This window comes from Carettochelys insculpta, chromosome 30, assembly GCF_033958435.1.
Source record: "Carettochelys insculpta isolate YL-2023 chromosome 30, ASM3395843v1, whole genome shotgun sequence".
Classification (NCBI taxonomy): Eukaryota; Metazoa; Chordata; order Testudines; family Carettochelyidae; genus Carettochelys; species Carettochelys insculpta.
In genome coordinates this window covers 5,497,257-5,512,073 of record NC_134166.1, presented here as the reverse complement: position 1 = coordinate 5,512,073, position 14,817 = coordinate 5,497,257, and the positions used below count along the sequence as shown (strand labels likewise).

General features: G+C 43.3%; 1 protein-coding gene across 5 annotated transcripts in view; it reads right to left on the bottom strand.

Annotated features, from left to right (window-relative positions):
• PIAS3 (protein inhibitor of activated STAT 3) overlaps nt 1-14,817 on the bottom strand; it is a 42,151-nt gene that overhangs the window by 17,238 nt on the left and 10,096 nt on the right. For all 5 annotated transcript variants that reach the window (XM_074980468.1, XM_074980465.1, XM_074980470.1 and 2 more), the window contains 3 exons: nt 9,783-10,251; nt 2,767-2,851; nt 1,377-1,427 (listed from right to left, as the gene is read on the bottom strand). In XM_074980468.1, the coding sequence (XP_074836569.1) occupies nt 1,377-1,427; nt 2,767-2,851; nt 9,783-10,248 (602 nt within the window). In that variant the 5' untranslated portion in view covers nt 10,249-10,251. The remainder of the gene's footprint in view (nt 1-1,376; nt 1,428-2,766; nt 2,852-9,782; nt 10,252-14,817) is intronic.

Here is a 14,817-nt window from a genome sequence, read left to right as displayed (position 1 = left end):
CCATTTAATATTGTACAATTGCCTTCAACAGGCAAAAAGATGTCAGCACCAGAAACCCACAATGGGGTCTCACCAGAATGATAATCCCATTTAATTGGGTGATCAGGCATTTTATTTCACTTCAAATTAAACTGCCCTGCCGAAGAGAGACCACACCCCACACTCAAACCACAGACTTGTCACACAGCCTTGAGTCAAATATGACATTGTTCTGCATTTGGTTAGGACAAGTCCTGGCACGTCACTCCATGCCTATTGTTTTCTATCACACTGCAGACTCTGCAAGCCAGACGAAGAGAAGGATAAAACAGGGGCTCGCCTTCTCTCTCTTATACTGAGATGGGCGTTCTCATGCTGAGGCACATCTGAGAAAGTTGGACGCAGGTGGGACTGCTATGACATAATCCTCATTTCTAACACCCACATTTAAGTTGGACGGCATGAGGCAATAGTTCTCTCGGTGGCAAAAGGGAAGCATTCAAACGTCACTGATGTACGTACAAAGCCTTCTTTCTCAACATTAATGAATGATAATGAACCCCTAGAAAACACGAAGAGGGGTGCTGGCTGAAGCTAGTAGGCAAAACCACACTGTAATCCAGCTCTGATGCGTTAAGTGCATGTGAGGTTTCCACCCACCAATATACAATGGTTGTCTTGGTTATGCAGGAGAAATTTACAGGAGTCTTTCTCCCTCTCATTTTAGAGAGGGAGATGTTGGTATATTTCACCATACTATTTAGCCATGAGAATGGAGCAAACAGAGCAGGAAAAGGAGGCTGGAGAGTCTCATTAGAGACATTGCTCACAAGCTTCTTATTGCAGGATCAAAACTGCCGAGCTAGGTGTGGCAATTCGCAAAGTACAGTTTGTGACTCATTTTGGGGTATTTATCCTTTAAAATACTAGGCACATGGCAAAAATGCAGGATAGTTTAGAAATAGTACATAGGTGTTGCGAACAGACCATTTTAAGGTAAGCTTTGTTTTTGGCATAGAAACGTGAGTGGATCCAGTTTATAAAAGCGGTTAAAACCAGAAGGATTTGATCTACGCCAGGCAAAGCTCCCATGGCAGTCCATGACAATTTTGCAAGCTGACTGCACCCTGGAACATTAATTTGGAAAAGTAGAGATGCCATGCATTCAGTCTCCTGGATTCTCACAATGATTCTGCTTGGATTAGTGTTTCAGCCCAAAGATTTTCATCTCCATGCAGTGACTAAATTTTCAGAATTCTATGAAGTCTTAGATTTGCAAACCCACCCTACTGAATGTGAAGATCCGATTCACCAAAGTTATGATGTCATAGCCAAAACAGCAGCTCAAACCAAAGTGTTTTTCATCATTCACTTTTCAGATCAAGGTGTTCTCTTACCTTAATTGTACCTGTACAGTGTAGTCACATTTGGCACCTGGTAAGATATCTCTGCAACAGAAAAAGATCTTATATAGCTGGCATTGCTTACTAGGCACAATAGTCACATCATTATAAACATCTAATTTAACCACATATAATAATGTATCTTTTAGTACTACTAAAACAGAGCCTATGAATTAGAAAAGCTGCCTTCTGATTTGCTCATTCTGTTCTCCCTAAGCAGCCAAAATCCCTCAAAGTAAAATATTGCTGAATGGAAGAGAGGCAAGAGAGGTGAGGTGGGGAGGAAGAGGTAAATAAATCAGGAGAGACTTATTAGATCATCCAAACATTCCCCTGCTGGTGCAGGGCTGTTTCATATACTAAAAGGGAAAAAGCCAGCAAGCTAGAGCACTGCCAGTACAAATATAATCTGAAAATCCTAAAATCAGTTTTGCATGTTTTTATCCAGTTGGTACATTATTTCTGGTATGTACAGAAGTCAGTTCCATTATACAGAGTTGGTGCACGTCTATACTTCCCAGAAGATCTATGTGCTGGCAGTTGATCTTCCAGGGTTTGATTTAGCGCACATAGTGGAGCTATGCTAAACCACATGACCAAGGCGCCACAGTTGAACCTAGGACTCCTTGCAGTCGTAAGGTGTAAAGTCTCTTGTCAACCACCTGCTGTGCGGACAGTGGTAAAAATAGATTTAAGATACACTGACTTCAGCTATGCAATTTTCATAGCTGAGCTGCATATCTTAAATTTATTTTTATTTATTTGCCCTAATGTAGACCTGGCTTTGGAGTCAGCTCCTCAGCTTCTGTAAATGGGATTAGTGCCACCAAGGTCAAGGCAGCAACAGAATTTACACTGAGTATCTGACCAGGGATTTTATTCCCAGTTACAGCAGCGGCAGTGTTCAGGTATATAAACCTGCCTTCCCCATGTCAGCTGACCTCCTTCTCTTTCTTAGGGTATGTCTACACTGCCAGGAAGATCAACCCAGCCAGGATTGATTTTGCAGAGTCTGATTACCCATTTCTGGCAAAGACATGCAAAATCAAACTATCTGGGGTCAGCAGTTGACCCCTATGCTCCTTGATATCGCATGGAGACAGTCTCCCATTGACCTCCCCTTTCTCCCATTGACCTCCCTCTGAGAGGACTGCCAGGTAAGTCAACTGCAGATAAGTCGATTCTAACTACACCACTGCTATGGGTAGAACTGCATAACACCTTAGTGTAGACCAAGCCTTAGTCTCAGCCACGCAACCTATGCCAAACTTCTCCTCCCCTCCATCCTGCTAGTACTCCTGATGGCCCAGTTAAAAGTCTGCATAAAAGCCACAGACAATGCACATCAGCCAGACAGATGGTGAATATCCAGCCATTCACTTACCTAGAGGTGAGAATCTGCTGAACTTGCTGAGGTGTTAGCGCAAAGGTGAAATGTGCTTCTTCAAACCGCTGGCTGTTAGTTGAGGCTACAGAAGAGTCATTAAGACACAAGGATGAGGAGGAGGTGAACATTACCAAGAATACAAAGCTGAGCTCTCTGCTCCTGGAAGGATGGTCAGTCACAATCTGCCCCCTTCTCCATTCTTAAACTGACCTACGGTTATACAAGCGCACACAGCCAGGGATACAAATACAGAACACTCCCTAGCAGTGCTCCCGGTAAGCTGTGTGCTTGGCAGGCCACCCAGGAGAGATTCAGGTGCTTCCCAACTGATTAGCAGAGCCTCCACAACCACCGACAGGTGACAATGTGTTTCTGCTCATGGTGCACATCCCCACATGCCTCAGTGCACATAACACTTATTCCACACATGGATGGAAAAAATAAGAGGGAACACTGATTCCTAACCATAATTTCCATGGACTTCAACAATAGTTTTGCACAAGCAAGGACTGTAGTCCTGACCTAACAAATTATTCATAATTCCTAGCTCTTCTACCATGCCTTCCAGAAAGGATCTCTTAAAGAACATCACAAACACCAGGCAAGCCTGCACCTATGCAAGGTAGCACAGTACTGTCACCAGCATTTTACAAATGAAGAAACTGAGGCACGGAGGCCAAATCAGCTTACACAGCTGAAAGTAAAATGCAAGCGTCCTGACCTCCCAGTCCCCTGAGCTAATACTTTCACAACCTAAGTTCCTGACTACGCAGTAATGGCCAAGATGCATGGCACTTGCTAAGAGTTATTAATCAGGCTAGAGGAGTTCTGTGGGCCAAGATACAGCCAGGCAATCCCAGAGGTCCGTAACTACCTTGGACATTACAGTTATTATTGTAATTACAGACAGTGCAAACTTGCCTAATAAGAAATAGGCCTTGCCCTTATCTTCCCCAAGCAGAAAAGCACAGCCAAGGTCCTACATAAACCCAACATACAAAATCAGCCCTGCACTTAAGAAACAGAGCACAAGAAGAAACATAGTTAGGAGCTGAATCCAGCACTTTAAGCTGCAGTTACTGACATGGAGGCAAATTTTAGGGAAGTATAGTCCTACTCAGAATTAAATTCTACTGTCTTTAATGGAAGAGATCACTTCTAAGATAGTCAAGATATTTAAATCTACCCTAGTGATGTGTTTGCCTTTAAAAAAAAAGTTGCGTTCAATGTAACAGACCACCAGTAATGCAAACTCTGCGCTTCTAAAATAAACCAGCAGAAAGCAAGCTAAAGATAATTCACAAGACAGCAGATCTTAAGAGTTATTTCAAACACAAAGCACTTTGACGAAATTGCCCGATGTCCTGTCCCTATCCCAAGAAATATTGGGCAACCACAATTCCCACTGGAGTCAATTCCCTGCTCTGTCGGGAAAAGCCACTCTGGGAGCCAGGAAACTGTCAGTTTTCTGCCTCCTACAAGCCCAGGGGAGCCAGGAATCAGGCTGAGGCCTGGTTCCCATCTCCCTGCTGACTTGCACAAAAATTTGAGTTACACAGGGGTTGCAGGAATACAACCCCTGAGTAACTCGAGGGTTGACTGTACTCTGCAGCATGGATTCCACAGCAGGGCGAGGGGCTCACTTCAACCCCAAGGTAAAGAATGCAAAGAACGTGAAGTATGGCGTACAGAAACTTTCCTCAGCAGATGCCCCACGAGAACTTGTGCCAGCCTCCACAACCAGACCAAGCGCCCCAGCAGCACAAACTCAAGCTCTGCAGAGAGGTTTCCAACCTTGTCTTAGTATTTCCTAGCCCAGACATCCGCTCCCTCAGTTCTTCAAATAAGACTGCAGCCCTGCTCCAGCTAAAGTCAATGGGAAAACCACTGAACATGGTATACCAGGAAAAGGTCCACAAATTTCACCACCGACACCCCACTATCACTCCTTTTCTACCCAGTACAACTCGCTTAGCTCACAGTCGTCAAAAACACAATGTTGGTCAAACTCTGTTATGCAACAGTAGTTTTTCACATCTACCAGGCCACACAATTGCAGGCATTCGCCATCACAAGAGAGTTACAACTGGCACCCTGAGTGGCTACTTTTGCACACAGAAAGAAGAATGAAGGAGTCTTTCTACATGACTTCGTGGCTTCTATCCTGATCTCATCAACAAAAGCTGCACACCTTTACCGCCGTGCCACAGAGCGCACACACTGGTCTTCAAGGCAGGACTGCCGACTGCCTGAACATCTTTTATCCTGTCAAGAGATGCAAATCGTATTTCCCCCCATGCCCATTCAGAACCTCACTAGCCCTTCTGACAATCCCAGTGTCATCTTTAAGGCCTGTCTCCAGTCTCTCACCAAAAGCCACTTCTTCCTCGCCACCTCTGCTAAAGCTCTTCCCACCAACTTTCTTATTAGTTGCATCCCACCTATCTCACAGCTCTCATCTCTTCATTGTTCATAGGTGTTTACAAAACATTCATCACCTTAAAACAAAAAGCAGTCAAGTAGCACTTTAAAGACTAGCAAAATAGTTGATTAGGTGAGCTTTCGTGGGACAGACCCACTTCTTCAGACCATATCCAGACCAGAACAGACTCAATATTTAAGACAGAGAGAACCAAAAACAGTAAGCAAGGAGGACAAATCCTTGCTTACTGTTTTTGGTTCTCTGTGTCTTAAATATTGAGTCTGTTCTGGTCTGGATATGGTCTGAAGAAGTGGGTCTGTCCCACGAAAGCTCACCTAATCAACTATTTTGCTAGTCTTTAAAGTGCTACTTGACTGCTTTTTGTTTTGATAGTGTATAGACTAGCACGGCTTACTCTCTGTTACTATTCATCACCTTAGTATCTGAGCACAACTGTTCATGTCTTAATCTTCACAATACCCCTGAAGGGCAGGTCAAAATTAGGAATTAAATTCTTAAGAGTATTCCCAGAGTGCCCAACATGCTACAAAAACCCCAAGGGAGATGCAAAGATTTACCTGACCACTCCGCACAGCTCCCACTCAGTGTAAACCAGGGTCAATATTGACTCCAGCATGCAAAGAGAGGCAGAGTGACGTTCCCTAGAGCACAGGTGAGCAAAGTAGGGGACACACCCCCATGGGGGGGGGGTGAAATTTCATAAGGGGATCACAGCACAATCAGCTGCTGGGTCTCAGGTTCATTCACCTCATTAAAATATTTCAACATTTTGACTGTTTTTATCTATGCGTACTCACGTTTATAAACTGGTTAATAAAGTTTCCACATTAGCCATATTTATTCTCTCACACATGCCAAAAGGTTTTGGGTTTTTTTTTTCCATCTGACTATAAACATAATTTCTGTCGGTTTGGATTACGTTTCACAGGATGGCACGCAGGGCTGTTAATTGCAGGGACAAAAAATGGGACCTGACATAAAAAGTTTGCTCACCCCCTCCCTACAGCAAAACACAGCTCTTCAGTCTTATGCCTTAATCACAAAACCATCCCTTCCTACACAGTTTCACTCCTCTTGCCTTATTTCTCCTGTTTTGTGCCTTCAGTCATGCTGTCCCCTACATCCAAGATGTTCTCAGGGACTCTCCGGAAAGCCTACTTCTTCACACAGTTCCTCTTCTCTTACCATCAATAGCCTCTACAACTCTTCCTTGCTGGCCTTATTACAAAAGTGCTCAATAAGCTACATGCTGAAGTTGCTCTGTGGTTTCCACTTAAAGCAGGAAGTAAGTCCCCCTACTAATAAAGTACACACAACTTTGCAAACATTTTTAATTGAGAAGAAAGCAGCAACTAATTTTCTGAGTCGGAGTCTGATTTGCTAGATATCAGAATTCAGAAACCTGATTTTTTTTTCTATAAGATTCCTGGAGCACAGTCGTCATCCTTAATTTGTTTAAAGCATCGAGAAGTTTCATGATACCATAGAAATACGCTGCATCAACTCAGTGAATCAGAGAACTTGCCTGCATTTGTAACGTCATTAAAATGTAGGACGCGATGGGTGCTTCTACACTAGGAACTAACTTCGAAGCAGCCATTAGAGAATCTACACATACAAGTTAACTTTGAAGTAAGGGAGCCCAACTTTGAAGTCCTTACTCCATTCCCAGGAGTCCTACTTTGAAGTTTAACTTTGAAGTAGGGTGTGTGTAGATGCTCAGCTTTGAAGTCTGTTACTTCTAAGTCGTACGTCAAAGTGAGCAACTTCGAAGTTATTTTTGTTAGAGGATGGGGCTGCAGAGAGTCCCTAGGGGGCGGGGGGGGGGAGAGGGGGAGAGAGAGAGAGGAGGAGCGGCGAAGGAAGCAAGATGCTCCTGGTGTATGTAATGGGAGCAAGACCCTCCCTCAGTCACAAAGAAAGTTTACTGAGTTCAAGTGTCAATATTTGAGTAGGAAGTCTTAGCCGGGAGGGGGAGCGGATTACTCTGGCACAGAGCAACAATGAGTTCTTTTGCAACTTGAGCATCCCATTTAAGGAAACCACAGGTTGCCTGGGAGGGATAATAGAGCCAAAGTCAAGAAAACATACTTTAAAAAAAAACCAAGCATCAAGCTGAGGGGTTCTTGCTGTGCTAAGTGTCTGGCTTCATTGTTGCTGCACACCAGTCTCCCTTGCTATAAACAACTATCACATTTATGGATGGGGCGGGGGGCAGGACTGGAGGGGATCACACCTGATTCCAAACTAAGATCATTCCCATGGCCTAAGCTGGGTCAGGCCGGTCTGAAGCAAACCTGGGCCACCAAGACATGACCTTCGTTAACAGTTCATTCACAAAACTTTCAGCTTCAAAAAGACAGTAAGACTGTGCTCTTCTCAGGCCTGATCCACACTCCATGAAGTCAACAGGGATTTCTCCATAGACTTCAGCGAGCAACAGCTGAAGCATCTCAAACCACTCTACAGATATCAGCAAAGACACACAGCCACCTTCACCACACCCCTAGTCTACAGATGGGGAAAGTGAGGCAAAGAGAAGGGGAATGTGAGTTGTTTCTGATACATAACATTTCTTCTAAGTACAGAAAACACCCAGTACATTGGGGACAACATGGGAAACAAACATGTAACTGACCTTATGTTTTTCCCAGGTGGTCAATGGCACGGCCAGGAAGAGACTTTCCAGGATCAAAGGGGTTTATAGCAAAAAGATGGGGTTTTCTTTGCACCCTGACACTTGGAGCAGGGTCCATAAGGTCTTAAAGTTAGGGTATGTCTGTACTTACCAGATCAACCCTGAAGGGGTCAATCTCCTGGAGCGCAATTTCGCACATCTGATAAAGACATACAAAATCGATCTCTCTGGTGTCATCAGTCGAACCCCTGTACTCCACCTCTCATGGGGAGTAAGGGAGGTTGACGAGACAAATGCTCCCCAAGGGAGGATAGACCTTACAGTCAACTGCAGATACATCGATTCTAACAATGCAGTTGCCCTGTAAGGTCTAGTACAGACCAAACAGGCTGCCACAGACTTACCCCATTTGTCACCCCAACACTGGAGAAGAGGAAGAGACTGACTTAGCTCATTTGCACAGCTTTGCTCATGCATACAGCCTCACTGTGAGGCACCAAATCACATGACTCTCAGGTGGCCCCATGTCCCATATGCAGCACCTATCAAAAGGTTACAGCTACATGCCAACCAACAGCACAGAATAAATAGAATGGACCTAAAGGACTCTCTTCCCTAGTCCTCCATTTCCACTCATGTTTAGAATCTCTGTGCCTCCACTTTCCCTCCTGTCCTTTGTCTTGTCTATTTAAAGACTGAGGTCCTACCTGGAAGAACTGTCTCTTACTTCACATTTGTTCACTCTTGTAACACAACTGGGCCTGGATCCCTGTCAGGACTTCTAAGCACTAATCAATCAAAATAACATTCGTGCATTTTCACTTATTGGGGTTTTATTGATGATTTTCAACGGATTTCTTTTGACCTTCATTGCGTAAACTGTGGTCCTGATAACGGAAAAAAATTACAAACAAGCCAATGAGTTCGCAGTCAAGTGATGCAGATGGAATGCCATGGAATTCTAAAGACTCTGCAAGAGACACTTCTGTTTTTATGTCACTGTCGACACTCCTGGCTCTCAAGATGCTGTTCTGAGACTCTGTCCCATACTAACCAGGTATTTCATCTCTCCACTTCATTGTTCAAATGCTGAAACAATAGGTCACAGGCTGTATAGTAATTCTAGAAGAGGGTGATTTAGGCTGTAACGGAAAAACTCAGTCTGTCCTTCGCGAAGTTCCCAAACTAGCAAAATGAAAAAGCAGTTCAGTAGCACTTTAAAGACTAACAAAATAATTTATTGGGTGATGAGCTTTTGTCAGACAGACCCACTTCTTCAGATCCAAACTAGCTGTATCTCATACAGATGGCCAAAAACAGTACATACTAGTAATTATCCACTTAAAGAGGTGCAGGAGATTGGCTGGCTGAAGGGATTACTAAGAAGATATCAGACTTTTCACTAAATCATTAGTTTGAATTCAGAAAACCATGAACGCAATTAAACATTTCTACCTCTGACAACTCTTCAGTAGCCTACGCAAAACAAGCTGGCAGCTCTCAGTCCTCAGGTTGTTTCAGTCATAGTATTGCCTAAGGACTGAGTCAGGGATCAAGGCTGCACTGTATTGTGCATTGTACAAACAGAAATGCAAAGGCAGCTTCTGCCTCCCAAAAAGTCACAATTTAAGGTTATTCGTTCACAGGTGTGTCTACCATCAAAAACACAATAGCCCATCTAAGCAGAAAAGCCCATAGCCCAATCAATCCTGGAGGCTGGACTCTCATCCTCACCCACAGATGTAGCCCTTCCAAATCAAAAGCTGATATGCACTTGGCAAAACAGTCTGGAAAACCAGCCATCACTGTCCATCCTACATGCAGTCTGTGGATAACCAGACGCTTTCAGTTTCATGAGCTGTCAAGCCAGTAACCTTTAAGTACCAATAAACATGTTGTAGAAAAGAGAAACAAACAAATGTATTAACATACCTAATGTGGTGGGTTTAATCAGCTCATCATAAACATCGTAGAAGGGCAACCTCTTCATCTTGACATCTGGATGGACCGGATGAATGGGGGGTGATAAGTGCTGAACATCTGTCTCATGTTTGGGTCCCAGCATAGGCACCGGAGGCAACATAGCTGTTGGCACTGTAGAAGCTGCAGAACTGTTGTCATAGGGCAAGTGACACACTGTGCTGCCCTGTGTCAGTGCAGTGGCGGAGGGCAGTTGCCCTGCCTGAATATGGAGCATGGATAAGTCTGAAGGTGATAATATCTTCCTTGGGAACCTTCGTCGGTACAGCTCCTTAATTTTCATCTGAACAGCCGGGCTGCAGCCAGATTTGAGCAGCTGTAATGCCTTTGTGAGCAACTCGTGCTTCCTTCCACTCTTGTTCCTGCCAGCAAAGCCCAAGAGAACCTGCAGCTCTGATACCCTAAAGCTCATAACCATGTGCTGCAAGGAAACAGAAAACAAGGTTAACATTGCTAATTCCAAATGCACTAGCCAACAACAAGCTACAAGTTTGCTAGATGAGAGAGTGGCAGAGATCTTAAAAGAGACACTGTCAAATTACAAATCCCCTTCCCCATGCAATTAACTACTACTACAGGTGAATGAGCTGAACATTTAATTTACTTTTACTTCTTTGCATTTTTCTCAGCTTGAACCTTGGAAATAAAACAGTCAGTTCCATTTCTTATTTCTAGGCAAGTTCACTTTTTTACTAACACATTGTGTTGTTTTGGGGGTTTCTGTCATGCCAAAGGTTAGTTAATAAGAACACTTTGGACCAGATCAGATTCTCATGTACACCTTAGCCCTTTTACACCACTCTGGTAACAAAAAGGGGTCTTAAAGTCTCCCACTTCAAGACTCTTTACTACAGTGATATAAAAGAGCTGTGGGATAAGTGAGATTCTGGCCTGTAAAATGAATAGCTAGGGTTTTACTAATTGTTTAAGTTCTGCAACTCCTTCCTTTACCTCCAATACATAAACTAGAGGCCTACATTATAGTGACCAGTATTCCTTTAGGTTTGTATATGGGGTACCAAACCTGGAACTGATTTAAGTGATGACTGATTAGGCAAACGAGTTTGGAGCTAAGAAAGAGTCTAAGGAGAAGCATGCATGCAGTACCAACACCACACCAACGTTGGAATTAGACAATTATTAAAGGAAATCCAAAAGAACCTTGCTAAGTCTCTCCACTGCATCATACAGCACCACTGATTCTCAGAAATGGGAAGTGTCGATTCAGCCCAGATCTCAGAAAGAGCTTTAGAGTAGCCTCATTATGAGGCACTTTTTTTCACCACCAAGACAAATGGCACCAAATACATACATTGGCGATATTGCTCTAAATGAAACTGAATGCCAAAACAGTGCACGTACCTACTCACTGCTGTGTCCTCACTTCTTCTTGAAGAGCTCACACTTGCTATTTCACCCTAATGAGTGGGTTCTATGGTATCTAAAGGCTCGAGAGATTTGACAACAAATATTTGCTATTTCCCAGGAGGGAAAAATGCAGAACGCAATATAAGAAAACTGCCCCTATTTGTTCCCTAAACACAATGGCTCCCAGTTTACTGTGGGTTTTAGGGCCCTGCACTATTCTACCTGCATCCACTCTCAGGACATCACACATTTAATAGGCTGGACTTCCTCCTCCTCTTCCCCATCCCCATCTTCCTTTGTTCAGCTGTGCCAAGATATTTCACCACAGGAAGTTACTGGTCCTACTGTTTCCATGGAGGAGTCTGGTCTACAAGACAGGGTATACCAGCTTGGGTCTGGCAGGACTAGCCTTAGCTCTGCTATTCACTTGCTGTGGCCTTGGGCTACTCTGTGCCTCCAGATGTGCCAACACTGCACGTGAAGGTATGATTTGTCTGTAGATATACCCTGGAGGAAGTGGCACAGGCTTCAGTATAGTTAGCAATCAGAACACGTATCCAGGCTCTCCAGTAGGTCTGTCCTCCAGTTGCTAGCCCATTCCACCACTGCTACACTACACTGCTTGCCGTGCCAGCTAGTGTGGGTTTGCCTACCCATGCCACAACCACACTTTCATTCGCACGGTAGTGAAACTCTCAGGCTGCTGATACACTACCATTCTCCTGTGGGAGGTGGCATGGTAATGAGACAATTCGAAGCGAGGTAATGAGACGTTAACATATATCCTCAGTGCTTCATTAGCATAATGACAGTCACCAAACAGACTTCGAACTGCAGACTGACAGTGAGGATGGGGGCAGCTTCGAAATAGACACCTCACTTTGATATTCCCTTACTCCGATCTAGCTCTGTGGGAATAAGGAAATGTTGAAGTGGGGTGCTTATTTTGAAGCTGCCCCCATCTTCACTGTCAATCTGCAATTCCAAGTCTGTTCACGCGGCTGCCATTATGCTAATAAGGAGCTGAATATGCACATTAGGGCCTCATTAGACTGCTTCGAATCGTCTCATTAGCATGGCATCTCCAACAGGAGAATGGTAGTGTAGCAGCAGCCTCAGTTCCTCCACTTGTCAGAGCTTTCTTCATCCCCCTGTGTAAAGCAGTCTGAAACCTACAATGGACGCTTGTGCTAAGGGTTATGTGGTTTACCTAGACTATTTCCTGCACTTTTTAAAAAACACATTAAAACATTCTGTTTTTGAATTCTCTTACGGCTTAGCTACCTCTTGCTGCACTCATCACACATCCATGCTCAAAGTCCATATGCACACTTATTATAAATATGCCAGGGACATGTATATCACTTATGTATACTACACTAGTACCGAAAGAAACCATCCCAGAGCAGGCCCCTTTGTGCTGACACTAAACAAATACATAAGAGACGGTCTGTGCCATACAGACTTGCAGCCTAAATAGATATGACACGCGACTAGGAGAAAATAAGTATTATTCCCATTTTACAGACAGGGAATGGAGGCACAGCAACCTCCTCAAGGTCACAACAAAAGCCAGAGGGGGAGCCAAAAGTGAACCCAAGTCTCGGTCCACTGATTCTACAACAGCTTCTCTCTGTGGCAAAAGAGAACTTTCAGATTACTGTTGTTACTCAAAAGGAAACACTGATAGGATGGAAACGGATGCTGCGGGAGGGTGGTGGTTATACAAAACAATCCCTCCAGTCACACAAGTAAAAAATTCAAAGCCAGGACCCATCGAAAATCAAACCCATTTATATTTAATTATAATGCTTTTTTCATTCAACACACATACTGTTATAATAAAGGGATGAAGAACAAACAACCTTTCAGAATCTCCAAATCAGTAGATCACCAAAGCTTGCCATCTGATGGCCGGCCAATAAAAATAAGTTAGCGGATCTTGGTCCCAGCCATAGCTGATGCATGACTACATGATAAAAAAAAACATTACTACTTTGTTAGCAGAGTCCCAGAAGACATGCCAGTGATTAAACTAAAGGTGTATTTACTGTTAAAATGCTGGCAGAATGTTTGGTATTGGACATTTATCTGGTCCAGGGGGTTAAATCTGAAACCTAATCACTTGAAACATTCTCCCTTTTAAATGAGAAACAAAATACATAGTTTCACCCTCTCCAAGTATCCAGTTCCCTTCAGGCAATCAAACAAAATGGATTCAACAATAGTAGGATTGTTCTCAAATTAGTTACATTTTATTGAAGGGTTTAAGTCTGCATAGCCCTTCAATTTCATAGACACACCTTTTCCCCTGTGCTTTATCATCTGACTGCCCTGGACACTAGGGGGAGAAGGAAAAGGTTAGCATTCTTTTACTCTAGAAGAAACCTTACATTCTGCTCAATAAAAAACAAACGTGGATGTGTGGGTATGTCTCTCTCTCTCTCTGCACACAGCAAGAATATTGTGGAGTTGAGATGATTTGCAATGCAAACAGAGCTCAATCCAGTATATTATTTGAACATACCCAATGCTGCACGCAATACACTTCACTTCTAAGGGCCGAAATTTTCTAAATTTCCTTGCTCCCTACATTTCAAGCATCAAAAATTTAAAGGTAATAATGAAATCCTTACGTATATGGCAACGTTTTTACTGCTCTCCACACCCCTATGTAACTAAAATTTGGACTTACCCCACATTGCTTTTTCCCAGGTATTCCCAGACCAGACTTCTTGTCTATTTCAATCTCTCAGGGTACGCCTACACAGCAGTATTTTTCTAAATAAACTATTCCAGAAGCGATTTTGGGAAATAGCTTACTTTGAAATAACACTGCTACACACAAAATGCATTTTGAAATAGACAAAATACTTCAAACCAGAGGCACTTGGTCTATTTCAAAACAGAGGCACTGGCCACATTATGGCTTATTTCGAAATAGACACTATTCCCTGTCTACACATCCCCTATTTCAAAATTGGTATTATTCCTCATAAAATGAAGTTTACCAATTTTGAAATAAGCTGTCCACTATTTCAAAATTACTTTGAAATAGTGGTTGCATCATGTACAACCAGACTTCGAATTGCAGATTGACAGTGAAGATGGGGGCAGCTTCGAAAAAAATGCCCCACTTCAACATTCCCAAACTCCCACAGAACTAGATCGGAGTGAGGGAATGTCAAAGTGGGGTGCTTATTTCAAAGCTGCCCCCATTTTCACTGTCAATCTGCAATTTGAAGTCTGCACTTCCAAATTTGCGTAGCTGCCATTATGCTAATGAGGCACTGAATATGCATGTTAGTGCCTCATTACCATAGCACATGGGAAGGGATAGTTAGTGTTGCAGCAGCCAGACACTGACAAGAAAGCAAGCATGCAGAGTAGAGTTTATTAAGCGATACTGCATCTTACATGCCAAAAGATACCAAAGCAATTTACAAGCTATATATATGATAGGATCACTTTATCCACCACCAAAAATGCCATCATGTCTAGAGACCAGCTTGCCACCTGCTTCACTTCTTAGCGCAGGATGGACAGAGAGGGCGAACTCTACCACTATGAAAAGTGCGATGTGATCTTTGATGCAAAATAGACAGGACCTCAGTTTAGA